At 41.9% G+C, this 20,346-nt stretch overlaps 1 protein-coding gene across 2 annotated transcripts in view; it reads right to left on the minus strand.

Moving 5' to 3' along the window:
- AFF4 (ALF transcription elongation factor 4) overlaps positions 1-20,346 on the minus strand; it is a 49,433-nt gene that overhangs the window by 10,145 nt on the left and 18,942 nt on the right. For both annotated transcript variants that reach the window (XM_086471012.1, XM_086471013.1), the window contains exons 3-14: positions 19,020-19,811; positions 17,628-17,672; positions 16,583-16,669; positions 11,326-11,362; positions 9,768-9,816; positions 8,442-8,462; positions 7,835-7,889; positions 6,774-6,811; positions 6,244-6,406; positions 4,791-5,708; positions 2,426-2,514; positions 612-849 (exon numbers count right to left, since the gene is read on the minus strand). In XM_086471012.1, coding sequence (XP_086327138.1) covers positions 612-849; positions 2,426-2,514; positions 4,791-5,708; positions 6,244-6,406; positions 6,774-6,811; positions 7,835-7,889; positions 8,442-8,462; positions 9,768-9,816; positions 11,326-11,362; positions 16,583-16,669; positions 17,628-17,672; positions 19,020-19,811 — 2,532 coding nt within the window. The remainder of the gene's footprint in view (positions 1-611; positions 850-2,425; positions 2,515-4,790; positions 5,709-6,243; positions 6,407-6,773; positions 6,812-7,834; positions 7,890-8,441; positions 8,463-9,767; positions 9,817-11,325; positions 11,363-16,582; positions 16,670-17,627; positions 17,673-19,019; positions 19,812-20,346) is intronic.

The raw sequence follows: 20,346 nt of genomic DNA on the forward strand, positions 1-20,346 counted from the left end.
TTTTAAATTCCATCCCATCTAAATATCTTCCTAACCTAAATCTCTTAAAAACCATTTTCTGCACCATCTTTATAACCCTGTCTTCTCCACTCCAGCCGCAGAGAGCACTGTACATTCCCGAGCCGGAGTTAAAACAATGTTTCTGTGGTCCTGCAGTGTCACAAAATGAGAGCAATAGCTTTGCTTCCTGGTGCTGAGCAGGGACCAAGGTCCTGCTCTCCTCAAAAATCAGGACAAGATCTGTATCCGCTCCGATGAGACCAGAGTAGCCTCAGTGTTCTATCTACCACTGTGTAAACGGCTTTCTAGTGATATTTCTTATTAACAAATGAAACAATAAATAAGCAGCATCAGTAATCACAAGGTGACTAAACACCTTTCACTAACATAAGAATTTGGCAGGAATAAGCAGCAGTATTCCACGATCTCTCCCAAATTGCCTTCTAATTTATAGACTTCCAGGGTACTTAAGCACCATGGCGTGAAACAACACATGCCTAAAATTAATGACATTTTAACTTGAACTGCGAGTTAATGTTTAGATCGTACTCGGCGTGTCAAGGTGCAAAGCAAAGACACAGGCCGAAGGCATTGGCGGAACAAGCCCTCACCTTGGTTTCTTTAGCACTGCTAGAACCCTTCCCCTCCGTCTTCTTCTGCTTAGAGGATGAGCTGCTTTTACCGCCACTGCTGCTCTCCTTGCTGAGGTTGCTGCTGGATTTCAAGGACGACGACTGACTGACCGTCCTCTTCCGGGACCCATGTTCCTGCTTGGAGTCTTTCTGCAGGACCGGGGCGGCAGGAGATGGCAGTAAGTCCTTCTCTTTAACAGCGCTTGGCTTTGAGGACCTGGATCAAACGAACAAATTCAGGTTTGGGGTTTTTTTCCTTAAAAAACAAGGCCAAAACCAACCAAACAGCAAAGAAAACAAACAAACAAAAATCCAATCAAATTTTAAAAAATCTTCTTTTTTTTCTTTTTCTAAACAACCAAAATGTTGTTAGCCCTCGCAAACCAGATAGGGAGGAAAAGAGAGTAATCGTCTTGGTGAGTAGGTTTCTACGAGGCCAGATTAAACTCGTTTTCACCATTTTTTTTGTTCTGACCTGAAAACACAGGAGACAAGTTCTAACCGTAAAACCACATCCCTGCACAGTTCTTAAAACAACACCCTGAACGCTTACAACGTAAGAAATTAATGCCAATGGTAGCGCCAGGCTGTCTGTTGCCGACTAGTCAGCCTAACAGCTCAGAAAAAAGATGGTCTAGATAAACGTTCCCTGGAAGCCTGGAAACTGGAAAGCTTTCTCGGCGTAGCCTTTCAGTACACTCTCACCTTGGCTGCCGAGGGCCACTGATGGCTATTCCTGGCCTCCCATAACAATTATTTCTACACATTGTTTTTAGAAAATCCTATCGTTTCATTTAATCAAACGTCCTTCATACAGCTACGCCGGCGATCAAGCAAACACCATAACTAACAGGTAAAAAAGCACACTTGAGCTAGAAATAAAGCCGTGCATTCTACACCTGTTTCCTAACAAACAGTAAGGCACTGTTCAATTCCAAATGGGCAAACGAGGTTTCTGGCATCTGGTGTGCTACAGTTTCTCACATACTTGTAATTTGGTAATTAGTCACTATACAGAAATATTTTCCATGACACAATTATACCAGTTTTCAGCTGCTTGATCCGAAATAGCAGAGTTTTAAAAGGGAGTGGGAAAAAACTTACTCTTTCCTGTGGACTAACACTGACCAAGAAATAAATCAAATAAAAGTATAACAGCTACTACAAAAAGCATGGCAAGTTACAGAAATAACAGACAAGTAAAAGAACATTAAACAATGTCATTGATTTGCTAATTCTGTATTACTTTGCTCTGGTGTGTCTCGCACTTTTCTTTAGCTGATCTGTCAAGCAAATGTGAGGCTGAACCCGTGGATCTAAATCTCAAAGCCATCAGCTGCCCAGACAATGCCAGTGAAGTAACTTATTCACAGTTTACAAACTTGCTAAACGGAGAATGACTAGCTTGGGTTAATTCAAAAGCACAGATCTTGCAAGATCGAGAAGCTGGGGGCACAGCTGACTTCTGAAACCAAACCCAACCCCACTGTGTATTAGAGAAAAACCAGGAAGCAAATATTCCATAAGATACCACCCCTTCACATGAGGGGCTGCCTTCCTATTGTTAAGTAAAACAATTGTCCTTGGCCAACGTTTTTGGTTATGGAAATTAATTTTCACCAGCTACTAGTAGAAACTCTGAAGGGTAAGAAACAATGAAATTTTACCCACTGACTAATAATGAGGAAACTCTTTGTTGGGTGGGGAGAGGGGGAGAGGGGGGAAGATGTGCTCCCATCTTCTCCTTGATCACCCTGAGCCTTCGATGTTGAAAACATAGCCAAGATACTCACTCCCTACTGCTAGAAGTCTTGTGTCCTGATGGAGCTTTTTCTTCCAGTTTCGTTTTCTTGCTTTCACTGGCTCTGTTTTCGTCCTCATTCTGAATAAAGCAAACAAGAAATACATCCAGGCAAACATCCACATTTACAGCGTCACTGAGAGCGGCAATGTTTCACATCAGGAGACTTAATCTAGCAGGCGTTTCGCAGCGTACAGGTAAGATACGTACAGACCACAAAAACAGGCCCTACAGCATATCTAGTCCCTATCAAATATTTGACCAGATCCTGATATTGGGACATAATGAAAAACAAAGTCTAGCTTCTAATTTACCAGTCTGCATAAAAGAAGTAGCAGCTGAGCTGTTCATCTTAGCGCAAACCTATGGTCACCATGAAATACCAGAAAAATCTGCCAAAGGCTTCAACAAGAGATCAGGAGACAGGTTTTACGTCATGGAGCCTCACAGAGGTGTTTCAGGAATGCCAGAAAAAGGTAAAAGTCTTGCAGTCTATTAAAGTAAGGTCAGATGTTGAAGACTAGATATTTATAAATTTAATCCTAAAGTCGCAGTGTCTTGAAGGTAAATTTCTAAGCTGTCTCCAGCAAGCACTGGAAGGATCAATGCAGCGAGTAAAATGGAAAATAGGGCCTCACACAGCAAGTCATCTGGTAACATGACCCAGATGCAAACCCAGAGGGTTTCATTTCTGTTACACCGATGCTGCAACCCTGAGCCAAGGAAACACACGAGCAAGTAACATGCAGAAATGAGGCGGTGGCAGCTGCGTACAGAGCGCTCGCAAACCTGGGGGAAAGGCTGGGGTTTTCTTTAGTTGCCTCCAACAGGCTTCCAGCCCCTCTGGTGTGCACCAGTAAGCATTGGAGTAATCTGAGGATCCAAACCAATCAACAACCAGGCTATCTGCTGGGCTAAAGCCTAAATTTAATTGGTCTTACCAAAGCCTTCTGGTTTAGATGCAAGAGCACAGACCTTTAATGCTGTAACTCCAAAAGTGTACTGAAAGGCATAACTGGTCAAAGAAATAGAAGTCAGGGTACTCAGAGCCCCTGGAGCACGTGACAGCATTCCCAGGAACATTGGGAATTACACAGGAACACTTGCAAAAAGTATTTACTCGCTTACTGGTTGGAGTTATCCCCATTTTACAAAAAAGGCTCATGCTTTCTCACTTCATTTCCTTACCCAGAGAAAACAGGAATCTTAGGAACAGTACAGGAGAAACCTCTGTTCCTCACTTACATGTCAAGTCTCCTAGATGACAGTAATTTCAGTAAGTGAGCAAGTTGACTTAGGTTGCTCAGCGGGAAAACTGGTTTAACTGAAATCATCCATCTCCTCTGGAGAGTCAAATGACTCTCTGAACGTTATCATATAATCCTTTGATTACACACATCAACGAAGTCTTACAACCACTGCCAAATCCCTGTCAAAATAAAACTTTCAGCAGAGCAGCATGGCAATTTTTGAATCCCTGAACCGGGGCTTCGCACTGCTAACTTCATGGAAACCAAAAATTTGTAAAAATTCATTGGATCACCGAATCCATCTGACAGTCACAGGTTTGCACTTTATACAGGTTGTCTATGTTTTGAGGTTTCTGCAAGCAGTTTAAAATCCCACCACCAACTACTTCTTACCATTCCCCCTCCAAGAGTATTACTTCCATCCAGCTCCCCTCCTGATTCCTGTCCATTTTACTGCCCTCAGGCATTCCCGCTTTTTATTTATAGTTGAAAAGATTAAATGCTTTTTTGGAAAAGATTAAATATCATTATGGAGAGACTCCTCTGCTCCCAATGAAGCAGCAGCCCTGAGATGCTGGTTTCTGCTGCTGCCACACCCCAGGCCCATTTCTGCCCCATCCCTCATCCCAGCAATATGCAAGTGCATGATTCACTGGTTCAAGAAGCTGATCCAGCTGAAAAATGCCTGTTGTTTTGTTTTTTTTTTCTTTTTTTTTTTTCCCAGGTGAATTTTCCATTGGATCAGCCGCCTGAGCTGGCCGGCAGTGCAATCGGGGCTGGTGCCAGATCAAGTGGAGGCATGAGAGGGCAGGACGCAGCGCTCAGAGGAACAGAAGCTGCGCTGCCTCCACCAGCTCTAGCTACAGTGCTGACAACCTTCTGCCTTCCCCTCCTCACTCCGAAAGAAAACCCCAATACTCCCTGCTGGAACAGCCCAGGGATGATCAACGTGTTCCACACAAAACAGGGGGCCACAGTCCCCTCCTAAATCGCTCTGAGTCACCACACCGAGGTATGACCTGGGTTGCTGGGCCGCACACTTGACACCAGTAGCAATCCCCTAAGAGGCTGAGGTAACAGGTAAATCTCTCTCTCCAAAATTATCACCTGCTTATGTTTCCTTTTGCCTTTTGTAGAACTTTTGTCAGACGGCTGCTTCTGGGACTCTCTCGCGTGCTTCTCCGACACGTTTTTCTTTTCCACTTTGGGTGCGTCAGCATCCTTGTAAGGCTTCCCTGGTATTCTTGATAAGAGGCTCAGGTCAATCTTCACAATAAGTGGGTACCTTTCATCAGGATCACTGAGTGGTGAAAGAAGCTCTTTCTCTTCCATAGGAGAGAACATTCTTTGCCGAAAAAAGCTGTCATCCTCCTCCATGGAAGATTTAACAGGAGTCCTATTGCTCTCAGAGTATTTGGGTGTTTGCGATGAAGGAGGCAGGCTCTCATTTTCATCTGAATCAGAAGATGAGGTATCTGTTTCTATGAATTCCCTGGATTTCTGGGCAGATTTGCTTGAAGCCTTGTATTTCTTTTTCTCTGTTGTAGGCCGAGGGGAAGATTTGGGCTCTTTCTTTATATTGGGTTTTCTGGAGCCTTTTGTGGCTGCCTTGTGCCTGTTTGAAGGTATATTTGTTGCCATGTCTACTGGGGTTTCACTTTCTATTTTAAGACCTCCTCTAGGCTCTTCAACAGATGTCTTTTCTGCTTTCTTGGGCTGCTTTTTACCTACAGTCCTCCTCTGCGTTGAGCTGTCACTCTGGGCAGGTGATTTCTGCCTGCCGCGACTGCTCTCCGAGCCCTTTTGGGTGGGTTTGGAATCTCGCCCCGGTGTAGAAGAAATCGAATCCTTGGATCCACTTTGATCTGTGTACCCACTCCCTGTCCCCTGATCCCGTCCCTCTTTTTTGTAGCCTTGGGAGGATGGGATATTGCTGTCCACAGAAGAAGCTGGTGACACTTTATGTGAATTAACTTTGTTCAACCAGTTATCCAGTTGCCATTTGTTCGTTGGCGGTGGCTCTGGCTAAAAACAAATAAAAAAACCAGCGTTAGATAAAATAGTTCACACTTCTTCCATCTTTTCCACAGGACAGCTATATTATGCCGCATGCCAAAGCAAGAGGTACACCAAAAAACCCCGAGATAAATAACAAATGAAATATAGGTTGGTGAACACAGGTACAAACAACAGCTCTCATTTTTCCTTCCTCCGGAGCAGCTGCTATCACAGGCAATACTGGCTGCTGCAGCTCTCCAGACTAAAAGCCTGTAGTTTTTTAAGGTACTGTTACCATATCTAACTTCTGCTCTCCAACAGCTAACTGTGGGTAAAAACCCACCTCCAACTCAAACACCGAACATGTGCTTATATAGAGGGTTGTTACCATATCCAGTTACAAGTACTTCAGCAAAGCAACACTCCATCTTGAAAATGATCCCACGTTTGTCAGTCTATTTTTTTTTTAAACACTTTGAAAATTTATTAATCTTTTCTGCTTTTAAAACTCCGGATTAATGCCAAGCTAATGAAGACAGCCCAAACACATGCCAAATCCTACCTCAGGGGATGCACTCTGTGATGGTTCATTAGCTTCGCTATCACTGGAACTGCTTTCACTTTCAGAGTCAGATCCTGAACTGCTTTCAGATCCACTATGGCTGCTGGAGTCATCCCTTGAGTTATCTGCTCCTTCACTGTTATGCTGTGAAGGTTCAGAATTACTGAAAACAAAAATGAGGAAAAATAAACAAACACTACCCAAGGCACAAATATATCCTAGAAGTCCTTTCATTAGAAAGGATAAGATGTAATATTTTAACTAACATTTATTAGAAAATTCCACAAAACTGAACACAGTTCACCCTGGAAACAAACAACGGCCTTTGTTTTTCCCCCCTTCCCAAAGCGGTTAGTGTAATTCGCAGGATATACGCTACTTTAATCCCCGATTAAATTCTAATCACCTTTTACTTCAATGCAAGACAAAAGACAAACAAGAATTCTAGAAATGAGATCAAGTCAAGAGTGCTGACTGGGCTGAATATCACCACTCTGCTTTCTATGCTGCAATCCACCAGGAATGCCTACCTTCCAGGTGTGCTCCTTGGCACTGTCTTATCGCAGTCCTGTAATTAAGAAAAAGAGCATGAAGCTTCCAGAAGTTACTTTAGGATTGTGTACACAATGAAGTTGCAAAGCATCAGTTAGAGCCTTTAAATTTTTTTAATTATTTAGCCTGAACAGCATCTTAAATTCAGTACTTGCAGCAGTTTAAATTGTCTGCATTTTCCTTATATAGAAAGAAAACCAGAGTTATTTTCTCCGAGTTTTCTCCACAAATCTATTATCTCGGGGTCCTACACAGTCTGACTGCAGTTCTGAGAGTTCCTGTTCCCACAACTCACTAATTCCACGTTTCCATCTTTTTGGATCGGATGATTCAACATTTCACCACGCACCCCTGAGATGCCCACAGTACCAGGAGCAAACCAACCCAACGAACTAGCTCCAACTTTCCACCTGAAGAAAATCCAGTAACAGAACTGGGAACAGGAAGAAAAGAAACAACAGAGGAGTGTGGCTTACTGCTGGGTGGCACAGACCCTACAGGTATTTTTAATCCAGCATGCTAAACGCCATTGCTGGCAGAAGCTGCACAAAGTTAATATCGACAGAGAGGAGAAAAGCCTTTTCGACAAAACCCAAGGCGCTGCTATGCTCCCAGTTACAGACACCGCACCCCTTCTCATCCCAAGCACAGTCCCAAGTTACTAATCCGCAGAAACATTCATACCCTGTGCTCTTTAGCTGGAGTGGCAGAACATGAAGGGTTCTACCCTGAAATGGCGGGCCTTTACGCACGTTCTGAAGCACACTAGTGCCATTTTGTGTTCAGAGAAAGCCCACATGAAGTCAGTAAACCAAGATTTTCTAGATAAAAAGCTTACTGTTTCCACAGAATAGTTTTCCCCAAGTTTACATTTAAGAATACCTGAGGTTTGTCTAGAAGCATTCAATTTGATTTTTGTTTCTTAATCATAAACCTCCTCTTAAGCGGCTCGGTTTGCTGTTGGGATATTGAACACTGCAGAAGTGCTGAACCGTGAATGCATTCGCTAGGCTTTTTGAAACTGATTGAACGAACATACCTGCTCTCCATCGCTGTCTTCACTACTGCTAAGTTTTAAGTCATCTTTCAACATACTAAGCAAAAGGGAGAAAGTGAGACAAGTTTTTCCATGTGCTTTAATTACTTTCAAAGCATATTTCTATATTTCAACATACTATGTTTATACTACAAAGCAGTAGGCTGCGTGGGTGAAATCCACAAGATGCCATTCTAACATTTAATGTTTAAGAATGGTGAGTTAAGACATTCTTTAGCCAAGAACAAGGATTCTAGTACTTTGACTCCTTCGTTCACTCTTCGATTTAGAAAGGAAACCTGACACAATTTACCAGGAGCTAACTCGTGTATGTTCAACTTCTTACACACAATGGCCAAGAGCACTGTTTTAAACAGATTCAGAAAAGCTAACACTAGTGGCTGCTTCCTGTCTTGTGGCAACAATGCAACTGTTCAAAGCCATAATTATTTTACTATTATTCAAAGCCATAATTATTTATGGTAGTCACACACACGCACACGATTTCACAATACTGAAAATATGTGAACACACTGAAAACATGTAGCAGGGTACAGGGCCTTTGTGCTTATGGAAAAACACGTTTGATTACAAAAATAAATCATCTTACTCTGTCTGGTTCGATTCACATCTGGAGAAAGAAAACAAGAAAGGATTAAAAGTCTAATACTGCTGAGCTCCACAGTATAGCTGCTCTACTGATGATCTGAAAAGAAACACCAGCCTGTAGGATCTAGTTCCTGAAGTATTTCTCATTGTTATCCTTTCAAAAGACGCATTTAGCTCCTTTTAAGTTTTCTGACCAGATCACTATCGCCTTTTTTTTTTTTTTTTTAATTATTTAAAACCGTATTGGCACAGTAAACATCATCTCAACTTTCCTCCTGTGCCTCCCAGTTCAACATGTGTCCAGCGCTGCCCCTCGTTCTTATATGTCCCCACATTCCCCAGCTTTGGCAATAGCACTGGTCCTTTGTCGCAGTCTATACCACTATGACAAAAGCAAAGCCAAATAGCGAACTTCTGTTTCTACCACTTGTTGAACTGGCTGCATCAGCAGCACCTTAAACTACAAGGTTTTGGGAAACTGACTCTATGTCTGTGACAATTGAGGGGCGTTTCTTTTTGCTCTATTCCCTTCTCACAGGCCACGTGCTTTTTTATCTCGCTAACACTGCGGCACGTGCACAGACAAGGAGAAGAACAAGACTTCATTTTGTGACTGCATCACAACAAATGTAACCGAAAATACCAAGTTTTCAGAATCTACAACCACTTTCATTAAACATATAATCAGCTGGTAAACCTTTATTTTCTTGGACATATTTGTTTGGAAACAATCTTTTAATGGCATATAATTGATTTTCAGGTATGACCAAGGTGGACTACAGCCATCTAGAAGATTCCAGTTGCTTTTTTTCTTCCAGTCGCACAACTGGTAAAATTGGGTCTGTGTGTGTAACTAACGGAAATGTTTGTCAGTCAGTTAAGACACTGAGCAGAACTAGATCCCAAATACAGTTACCGTCTCCTCCAATACAAACAGTTCCCCATCCTGTCTGTTTGTGCAACAGCTACAAGCTGCTTCCAGCTGACAGCTCTGCAATGCTCGTGGTTGATAAGCCCCGGCCCACCCTGCCCATTCTTATCTGGTTCACAAGCCAATTCCGAGGTCCAAACTCCTGCACACCTACCCTGACAAGTGACAGGCAAACAGGGGAGCAGAAAGGCAGCACAGGGTATTCGTACTGACTCCAGGGTGCAATATTCGGTCTGCTGTCCCATAAAATGGCTGCTTAAAGATGATCCCCTTTTTCTGCTAGTTAAGGGGAAGTATGCTAAAGAGTCTGTGCAGGAATTGACACATTCTAGTCAAAGAAACAGCTATTTTCCAAATCTCTTCAAATTAGACTATTGTTTGAGAAATGCCACTTACGATTTGGATTGATGACCATTGGATGTTTTTGATGAAGGATTATATCGTTCTAGAAGAAGAAACAAATGCAGAGTTGAAAACTGAGCCAGCAAAATAAGTCACTCCAAAGTTGCCACACATATACAGCCTGAGACAAACCAAGAACGATTGAGCAGACAGGAGAAACCACAAACTAGCTGACACCAGGTACAACCTCCCACAGACTAAAGAAGTGAGTGGATACAGAGACAAAGTACTAAATACAGCAAGTAATTTAATCAAGAAAATCTAGAAAATTATTTCAATCATTGCTGTCTAACCCAATACACACTTAATTTGTTATTAATGGTGTGAAAATCTGTTTTGCTTCTATTGAGATTAATCTACTGCCTTCCACATGCAGGATACGGGATATAAATCAGCCTCTCAAGCTCTGACTTGTTTCAGCATCCCTACATAGCTTTTGAGCAGATGAGCAATCTTTAGATCCAGAAATCAAATTCAGAAACCAATTCTTACAATGGGAATATATACTGATATAATCTGCTCTTCGGTTTGGGGGGGATTCCTTCCCTTTTCTTTGATTCTGGGAAATTGCTAAGCATAGTTCAACAGAACCAAGAACTGAGGCTGTTAAAATTTTCCCAGAAAATTCAAACAGGAGTTAAAAGATGGTTCTGTGTTTTGACTAACCTCGCTTCTCCATTTACACACCTGAAGATTAGTTGCTCCTATAACGTAAGTCTATGGTTTGGCATTATGGAATTGAGTTTTAATTTGTTTCCTTAATTCCCCACTGCATCAGGTGTTTAGATTAAGCTGCTTGTGAATACCTAAGAATAAACCATTCTTCTTTTACTATTTAATCTGTTTAATCACTTCTAGAGGGAGTGGAAAGACTTTTGGCAGGTAACAGCACAAATCTAATTCAGTCTTACCTGGTACGTTACCCATGTTAAATCATTAATTTCAGTAATATTCAAAACAATGATCCAGTTAAAGAGAAATAAAAGCTGCTTTTGTCTACAATCTCCAAATGCATTCTGGGTCAAAAAAATTCAAGGACATTACTAAGCATATTACTACATCAGTTCCTGACCAGTTCTCTCTCTTGATTTTAAAATGTCAAAGTGAAAACAAACAGTGACACTGCAATGTGCTTTTTCTATCAAGATTAAACATAAGCACCACCTTGGTTTCTAGTCTGTCCCCAAGCAGGCAGTAGGGTTTTTTAAAGGGTGTTTTATTTTACTACTCAGCTACTTTCAATTAGATCAACCAAGGAGGCATTTTTTCAAGAATTAGAAAGCATGACAATACTGGCTTTTTCCCCCCCTCTTAGAAAATAGTAACAACCTCGACAACTCAGTCTTAACTATCTAGAGCTCAACAAGAAATGCAAAAAGAAAATCAAGCCATTGTTTTACAGGTTAAAACTTGAGAAAGTGCAGAAAGCTTAATTTAGACTCCATCCTATGACCAGTCTGGAAAATCTCATTCTCTAAAAAACATGACATACTAAGAATATTGAATCACAACAAAAACATTAAACATCTTACAGGAAGTTTAATATACTTACTCTGCTCTCCAGTGCCAAAACTGGACTGTTGAGACTCCTAAGGGAATAAAAGATCACAAACTGCTTTTTCATTGGGAATTTTAACATATCAAAACCCATGCTTTAAGCAAGATACTCTTTTCACTTAAAGGATGGCACCTAACCTCTAAAAAGTAAAAAAAAAACCCAAAACTAATAGCAAAACAGAAAGAGTGATTCTTTACCTCGCCCCAGCTCCTCTCAGGGGCCGTAACGGCACAGGCAGCACAGGGAAGGGGTGCTGCCCACTCCTCTCCCCCAGCTTGGCTCTCCCACCCACTTGGTTTCAAGGAGGGCCACATGCAGTTGTACTATGCGACAGCTGAAACTCCAAAATCCCTGTGTAACCTCCATAATTCCCTTCTCATGTACATTTAGCATGGAGAAGAACCGTTCAATGTGTGTTTTTCTTTACCTTCCTTCTACACAGAGAAGCTTTGCTGCTGGTTTTATGTATTTTCATTCAAATCCTTTTCTCTGCATTCTTCTTTTTCAGACACATCCAGCATCATGGTGGACAAGCAACGAGTACAGTAACAACGCATCAACAACAACAACAAAATCTCGGCTACAAAGGAGCCCAAGAGCCAATGAAACTTAAAATCTGCTCTGCACACCCTGCCCCAACACCCCTGCTCCACGCGAGTCCCTGGCACACGCAGCCAGGCACCGCTGGCCAACACATCATTCCTCCCCCTGACGGCCAGATCTTCGTGTACTCAGACAATTCACTTGTCCAAAAGCCAACGAACAAGGATACGTAACTTCCTTTGATATACAACGAATCTGTCACCTACAAATCTAGGCATGAAAGATGAAGCCTCACAAATTTCAGCACTTGCATGATCTTCAGTATTCCCATTCCAGAAAACCCAATTCTGACTCCTCAGACACAGCAGATTATAAATTCTTTTGAAACCCTGAAATACTGTTTTAACAAACAAATACGCAGAGGCTACCGAGTTACTGAAAACCTACTTCTAGGCTAGAGTGCCATTTTAAAATAGGACCTTCCTGACCTCATTTTAAAATGAGGACAAATGCTGGCCCCATAAATAAAAACTGAAAATATTTGACTCGATTCATAAAGTTATATACACACATTTTAGTAAATGCTCTGGTGATGGCAAACCAGAACCACAATTCACCAATGAATGCCAGGGGTTTTGGTACACCCGTGAACCAGTCTTCCCAAACAGCCAAGCGGGTGACATGCAGCAGTTATAGACACGATTTACTAAATTTAATTTTTTTAAACACATAAATGCTTTACACAACAATGCACACTCTGATATTTTCAGTTTCCCTTAACTTTTTAGTTCAAAAGTGAAAGCAGTTGCAATCATGCATTGAACAACATTTTGTTGACAGGGAACCTGACAGGCAACTTCCCTTTGTAAGGTGCTGCAAATGCCTCTAATCTTTACCAAATGAAAGAAAGGAAGGGGCAATAGAAATAAAATTGACCTAAAGTGCAAAGCGAAGATGAAGTTGGAGAGAAGCCTTGTGACTTCAACAGAAAGCAACAGCTACACTTCCTTCCAAATAAACCTGGTTTTTATCCTTCACATGGGCATGAGGAGTACAAGTGTGAGTCCCCGACTGCCTTTTTCCACTGTCAGCTTCGACAAGTTGACAAACTGTAAGTCAAAAAAGCAGCAAAGCCCACCCAGTACTCAAACACCACCTGCAGAGCAACGGCGCCAGGGCGAGCACAAGAGGAGGAACGGGTGCTCGTTCTTATCCGTATCACAAACTCTGCAGAAAGCACCTGCCTAATTGCTCACTTTAGTCAACTTCCTACTTCCGAGACCCAGTGCAGTCTTTCAGTTAAGTGCACTTTAATGAGGTGTTACGTTTACATGTGCAACTTTTTCCAACTCTCTTGCTGTCTATTTTGTCTTTAAATATGTATTTCTTTGAGAAACTCGGAGATTAAAAAGACAAGCTATACTTTCAACTCCAAAGTTATTTACAGCAGTATCTTCTAAAGGTCTACTTCAGAAAGAAGAAATTAAAAACAACGTAAAGGAAGGAAACCCTTTTAACCAAAGTATAATAGACTGCTGAGGTTAGATAGTGAAGACACTTAAGCAGGAAACAAAATCGCAGCTTGCACTCAAACACAGCCGTGGAAAGAAAACCACTCGCCAGCTGGCTAGCTCAGCAGCCAGGTACCGAATTCTGCTTCGTAGGTCACCAGCCGGGCTGCAGCCCCAGCTGTGGCGAACAGGACCCATTTCCGTTTAATGTTTGAAATCTCAGGTCAGATCACATTTTTCTTTCTCAGAAGAAAGTTTCTGTTTTACAGCAGATTCACCACTGGCCTTCTCAGAACTCCAGCACAGGGCAGACGCGGAACAAACCTGGAGACTGAATCCACCTCTTCAGGGACGCCTCAAGGTCACTGCACAGGTAGGCAGGTACAGAAACTGCCAGTGCTCTCACGTTGCTTTGAAACGAAAAAACTTCCACCCTCTAAGAAACAGCTGGGGTTTTTAGTAGATTTTACAAACATGCCAGTATTCTTGGAGTTTTTGACTGCGAGCCCATAGCTTTAAAAAAGTTATACATGATAAAATTATAGTGTTAGGTCATTGGATAACATTTTTTATCAAGACTCAGGAATCTACATTTTTTTCATAGCATCCATAAAACTTTCCCTGACCTATTTTCATGAAGTTTTATCATCTGATTCAAAGACTTCCTGATAATTATTAGATATATTTATAGTTATGCAGAGAGGCCCTGGTCTGGAGTTTGGGTCCCTTCAAGCTACTCACTACCTACACGTAGGGAAAATCACCTTTTCCCAATAGTCTTACAAACAAAATCAACTGGTCCCCCAAAGGGAGCTTAATTTTCTGTGCGCAGGCAAAATATACCAAATTTCTGTACACAAGAGGAATGCTGTGAAACACTTCAGCACATTACTTGTAAATAAATTGAGCACAGTATTAAAGAGAACAAGCTTTCCTCGAACAGTACTGCTTGATTAAAGTAAACCACTGTTTTGTTTTGTTTTCTGAATTTTGCTCTGGGTCCAGACTGCACAAGCCTATGGCTCACTAACTCGCTGGAATTCTAAGAAGATCTTGCTGCCAAGAATGACAGAGGGGAGAAGGCAGAGGAAATTATAGGCTTTGGATGCGGAGAGAGAATTTGACAAAGTTCCATGGCCAAGATGCGCAGCCACAAAATAAAAAAGCTGGCAAAAAGTCAAAAGACTCAGAGTAGCCATAAATGGAATTTTTTGCAAACTGGGTGAAGAAACATAATCCAGGTTGATAGGTTCAAAAAACCACAACCTATCTTTTTTGTTCAAACACCAACTGCGATCTGACGCAGTTTCTCTCGGTGTCACAAAGACACATCTATCTCTGCACACATTCTTTCATCCCAAACTGAGTCAAACCACCAGAGAAACGCAGAAACAGTTCTAGCAACCCCTCAATCAAGTGTGCTCAAAAGTGGGTGAAGGGAAAACATCTCCCCAAAGGTTCAGGAACAAATATTCAAAGCAGTGGAATTAGTACCTTTGTTGATGAGGAAAGGTGAGGAATTTCTTTCTTTACAATAAAAGGTAACAATTATTCCCAAGTTCACAGTTTTATATGACACAGCAAATAAACCCTGGCTAGAAGTAATCTAGGTAAGATTAACATTGATTTAATGTTAAGAAAACAGACAAGATTTATCCCCAGATATGCCTTCAGAAGTAAAGCTGAGAACTGCACAGTATGTTCTGCATTTTCAGCTCACTGGAGAGAAGCAACCAAGCCGCAGCGAGACAGGACCACGCAACGCAGAGCGTGATGACAACAGGACGGCCCAGAGCTCTGGGATGTTCACCCAGCACGAGAACCTGAACTGTTTCACCTGGCACCCCTCCCCAGGAGCTCTGTGGATGTGCACTTACAACGTGGGACCTGGAACCTTTGGCCAAAAGAAGGTGATGTCAAAGCACAAGCAAATCGGTTTAGACAGATTACATCAGAGGCTTCAGTGAGAAAAATCTCACAATACTGCACTGAGCAGTTCTGGTTTGGGGAGCAATTTGGATCAAACTGGAAACTAATAGCAGCAAGCAGCGCTCCAGAACAGCAGTCTGGTCAGAAAAAGTGTAGCCTTAATTATTACGAAGGTAAGTTTTAAAGGACAAACAGCGTAATTTCTTCACTCTGAAGTTATGCCAAATGAGGGGTGGAGTGCCCCAATCCATTTCAGAGATACGTTGAGTCTGGAGAAAAATCATATTGTCGAGTTAAGTCTTTTCCTGGTAATCAGTAGATACAGGAAACGCAACGTGAATTCTTGAATGAGTCAGCTATCGCAAGCCGAACCGTACTCGCTCAAGCTGCTGCCCACAGCTATCTGCCCTGCCTACCTCCACCCCGCCTACCGTCAGCTTCCAAGATACTGCAGATTGCGGAGCTGTAGTTCAAGGCAAACAGTCGCCAGCGCCAGTCTGCCTCGAAACCCTGCAGCTGGGGCTGCCCGGTCCAGCCTCAGGGGAGGGAGCGAGCAGCTGAGAGCAAGAGAACTCCTTCCTCAGAGGTGTCAGCTCCAGCAGGTCTCCTGGAAACATGCCCTGTGCTGTCAACAGCAGCAAAGAGCGGCTGATTTCTCTTTAGAATTAATAGCTTAAACACTTCAGTAGTTATTAAGTACACAGGAGGTTCGGGAGAGGATCTTTTGGAACAAGTGATCTGAAAATTTCTTTAGCAAAACATCTGACTTCGATACTGTTTTAATTTTTTTTGTAATTGAAAGATCTAACAGAACAATTAAAGGAATTCAAAATGATGAGGAAAATTCAGTTTATGCAGAAAAGCACATTCAGATTTCTTAGCGTTTCCCAGCCAGCCTCCATTACTGTGCGAGATGGAGGTAAACATGACACTTGCTTGGCTCTACACAAAATGGTGCAAAGCGTTTCCCTAATAGGGAAAAGGCTCAGTGGCATTTTCATGCTTCAGAAGTACCCTGAAGGTCTGAATTTATGAAACAAAAATTAAAAAGTACAAAGTTACACGATAGACCTCTTCGCATACTGCTGTGCGTACGTAAAGCAGAGGAAAAACGATTACATTCTTTATAGGGCTGCTGCTGACCAATGCTGTGAAGCAAGATAACGAGATACGAAACTGTACAGAACTGAATTCAAGAGTTCCAAGATCCTGATCTTTAATAGGAGTTTCTCTTTCAACTGCATGCAGTATTTGACTACAGCACTGACCTTTGTTGGAAAAGGAAATTTTGACGGTTCAGTTTTGCATGGTGTATGAATAGCAGTCAGTGGAGGAGGCCAAGAATGGGTCATCTCCTGTAACCAGAACAAAAAAGGAAAGCTATCAACAACATTAAAGTGAAGATTTCAAGTTACAATCTTGATTTAAACGGTAACCCCATGCCTCAATTTTCAGTTCATTGTCCACACTTCACTAAGCTTTATATTCAAGTCTCAATTTCCCAAATGTGTAATGATTTTGCACATAAACCTAAATCTTAAATTGTTACCCATGAGAACAGATAGTTCAGACATAACAACAAGCAGAAAGGCATAAAATCAATAAAATTGGTTGGCCTGAACATAAAACTGCAGTAGAAGGCAGAGTCTGATCATCTCAGACTGAGAAAAGCACATGTAGGATACAGGGGCAGAAAGAAGAATCCTAGGAAAGGGACACCTATAAAGTTTGAGGAAAAAGGGGAAAATCAAACACCTGAAGCTGAAAAGAAACTGCCCAGTATTCTTGCATAGCATCTCCAAGGGCCATGGAGCACCGAAGGTCAGAGCCATGGAAATGCTCCAGGGGAATCTGATGATTCTTCTGTGATAGCAGACATATGACCGGGGGATCACATGAGGGGTAAAAAGACTTGAGAAAAGTACCCAGGTAGAAGAGAAGGGCAAGTGGGGTAGCAAAATAATTACTATAATCTAAAAAGATGTCAGAATGCAAGAACTGTATTTTGATGGAAGAAATGGGTAATTCTGGTTAGGTTAACAGGGAGGTGGCCTAGAAGAACAGGAATGCAGTGAGGATATCCAGGAGATGTGCACACTCAGCAACACCCAGTGCTGCCCAGCTCACGCACAGCTCTGCTTCCAGTTTTCCCCAGTCTACCTGCACTGGAGGAGTAATTGAAGAGCCTTCCTGGAACGACTTGCAGCCAAGTCAATTTAGAAGGCACTAATCAACTGCAGAGCACTTTCCACCTCCTTAGTAGCGTTCGTATTTTCAACAAGTGAGTTATGAACAAAAGCACAGACAACTTACTTTTAGGATTTCATCCACGCAGCTCACATCACCAGATGCTGATGCCTACAAATCAAAACTCAAGATTAACATCTCCTAAAGCAAATTTTCCTTAAAAGACCCCAGGGGCTAGAAACAGTTAAAAATAAACTTCTATCTTTATCATGATTCATATGGAGTCTATACAGATACAAACAGTCCTTGCTAATTCTTTTCAGCAACATTAATTTTAATATCAGACAGATCCATATTTTTATGGAATGAGTCACATCCAGTTATGAAAAGCAAATACATGGCATCTATAAAACTGCGACAACAATCTCTTACTTTTCACTTGACAGTTCAAGTGATCACAGGCAGTCAGTGATAATAAAAACTTGTAGAGAGAAAGGGAAGAGACTCGTAGCTTCCAATAATTTCCTGGAAGAAGCCACTGGCTAATATCTGAATTCAAGTGCATGACTGTGAATGCACGGTGATGACAAACCGCATTATCAAGTAAAACATACATTACAGCACGAATCCAGAAACAGCAATAATTATGGAACTGTGAACCTTCTGCATCCCTGCTTGCTACAAGCAGAAAGGAGGCAAAGCCACAGTACGATTCACTGCATCAGCATTCGCGTGTCAAGTCTTCAATTTATTTTTGAACTTCGTTACCGGTGTCCTGGATCTTACTTTGCTCTTTGTTGAAATCCCAGGAACAACGGCTTTTCTCTAGCTACCACGATTCAAGCAAACAGGAGATGCAATGACAATTTATTGTTAAGAAAGGCACTCTCCTTGCAAGTGAGCTGTAGTCAGAGACTGTGCCTTAACCAGACGAGAATTACCAAACTACTAGAAGTTGTTCACCTAATAGTATTTTGTTTCCAGCATAGCCAACAAAAGTTCTGAAACCTGCTCAAATTGGTGTGCTCTAGGGTTAGCTTATTTTCCCTAGGTGAAGGTATAATAATCACATCTAGTAATTGCCACACACTTCAAAAGAAAATCTGATACATGCAGATAGTATCACGAGTCTAAGACAACACAGCTCGCAGTAACAACAAGAGATGTTTCTAGCTTGTCAAAATATTTGTGAATATCCTACTATTTCACTAACTTCTGACTACAGAAATACTCTACAAAAATTAGCCTCTCTGGGTTAAGTTAGCCTTTCTGAACGTCTCATACTCTTTATTTAATAAAAATAATGGTATCCACATGGAAGAAGCAGAAGAATTTTGCACATTCCCCATTTAAAATACAGGTCTTCACTGCCTAAGTTTAAGATGCTTTGTGTAACAAAAAGACAGTGTTTACTAAAAACTGAATTTTGATTGCGTAGGTTGGGATTTTAAAGAAGCTGGAAAATCCAAGCCCAAAGGGACTTGGACTTAAGAAGCCAGGAAAGAGACGGCAACTTACATCTAGTGGTTGGGAAGGTATTTTCAGCTTGGTTAGATGTGCTTTGCTGCTGGGCTTCAGCTCATTCACGCTGCTGCTGTGAGTCTGACCGCTGTAGTGTTCGGAGGATAACTTTGGTTCCATGGATTCCTGCCCGTCCATCGGCCTCACGTATGCAGTGGGTTTCTGTAACATTGAACTGGACTTGGACATTAGTGAAGGTGGAAAAGACTGATTAGAGTGTTGTCCACTTGAAAATGAGGGCACACGGGAAGGAGAGTCCCAGTTCGCATCAGGATCCCGGGGAGATTTTGAACGTTGATGTTCTTTGCTGTGGTGATCATTTCCATGAGATCTTGAATGGCTGGAGCTCAACGAAGAAACAGCAGATGGTTTTCCAGGGCTGGAAGAACGGGGTTTGGAGTGTTCAGACCCATGCTGGCTTTTTTTGCGGCTGCTGCTGCTACTGTACGAGTCACGGTCGTGCCTCTGGCCACTACTGCTAGTGTTATTGCCACCGCCACGCTGACTACCGTGTCCGCTCTGTAAACCCGAGGACCGTTTCTGAGATTGCGAGGAAGTGCTAGGTGCGGGTCCTACAGGAGTCCATTTGCTGCTCTGATGTGAGCTAGTATTGTGTCTCTGATCACCAAAGAAGCTTTGGTTTGATTTTTCATCTGGTGCTGATGGTACGGTTGGTTTGGGAATTGCAACAAGCTTTTGTAGCGATCTATCTCCTATAAGATCCGTCATTTCATCATAATTACCAAGCATGCTCTGAATACGACTAGACAATTTGTCTTCTTTGCTGGTCTGTGAAAATAATTTTAAAAAATCAATGCTTTAAAAATCACAACTCCGCTTTCAGTTAATTGACCTGACAACTACTGCAGTTAATCTAAATTTCAGGGCTAAGATCATGGCTAGCATGCCTGTCTTTTTCGCCACTGTTCCCAATTCCCAATTTTAGTTTTTAAAGCAATAATTTAATGCCCCACAGCTGAAACAGCACTAATCAGCGCTTCAGATAATGCACTGGTGAGCTGGATGCAAGTTTAAAAATTGCAGGTGCTTACTGCCAACTTAAAGACTCTTACCTTAAAGACTGTTTCTCTAATACAGAATGTATTAGACCTAAAAAGTTTTAATTAACAGTAAAATAAAAATCAGCTTAACCTCACCACTGTATGTAATTTTTAATCGGTACTTATACTGGCATAAGTCTTGTTGCCAACAAGATTATACGTAAGAAAGTGTTCGTTCTTATACAGCCAGTTTGTTTTCAACTCGGGCATACTGTGTCATTACCCATGCATCCCAACAAGCTCTAGTTAACTTCATACATGCA

Source organism: Leptosomus discolor, chromosome 10 (genome assembly GCF_034619465.1).
Source record: "Leptosomus discolor isolate bLepDis1 chromosome 10, bLepDis1.hap2, whole genome shotgun sequence".
In the NCBI taxonomy this organism is placed as follows: domain Eukaryota; kingdom Metazoa; phylum Chordata; class Aves; order Leptosomiformes; family Leptosomidae; genus Leptosomus; species Leptosomus discolor.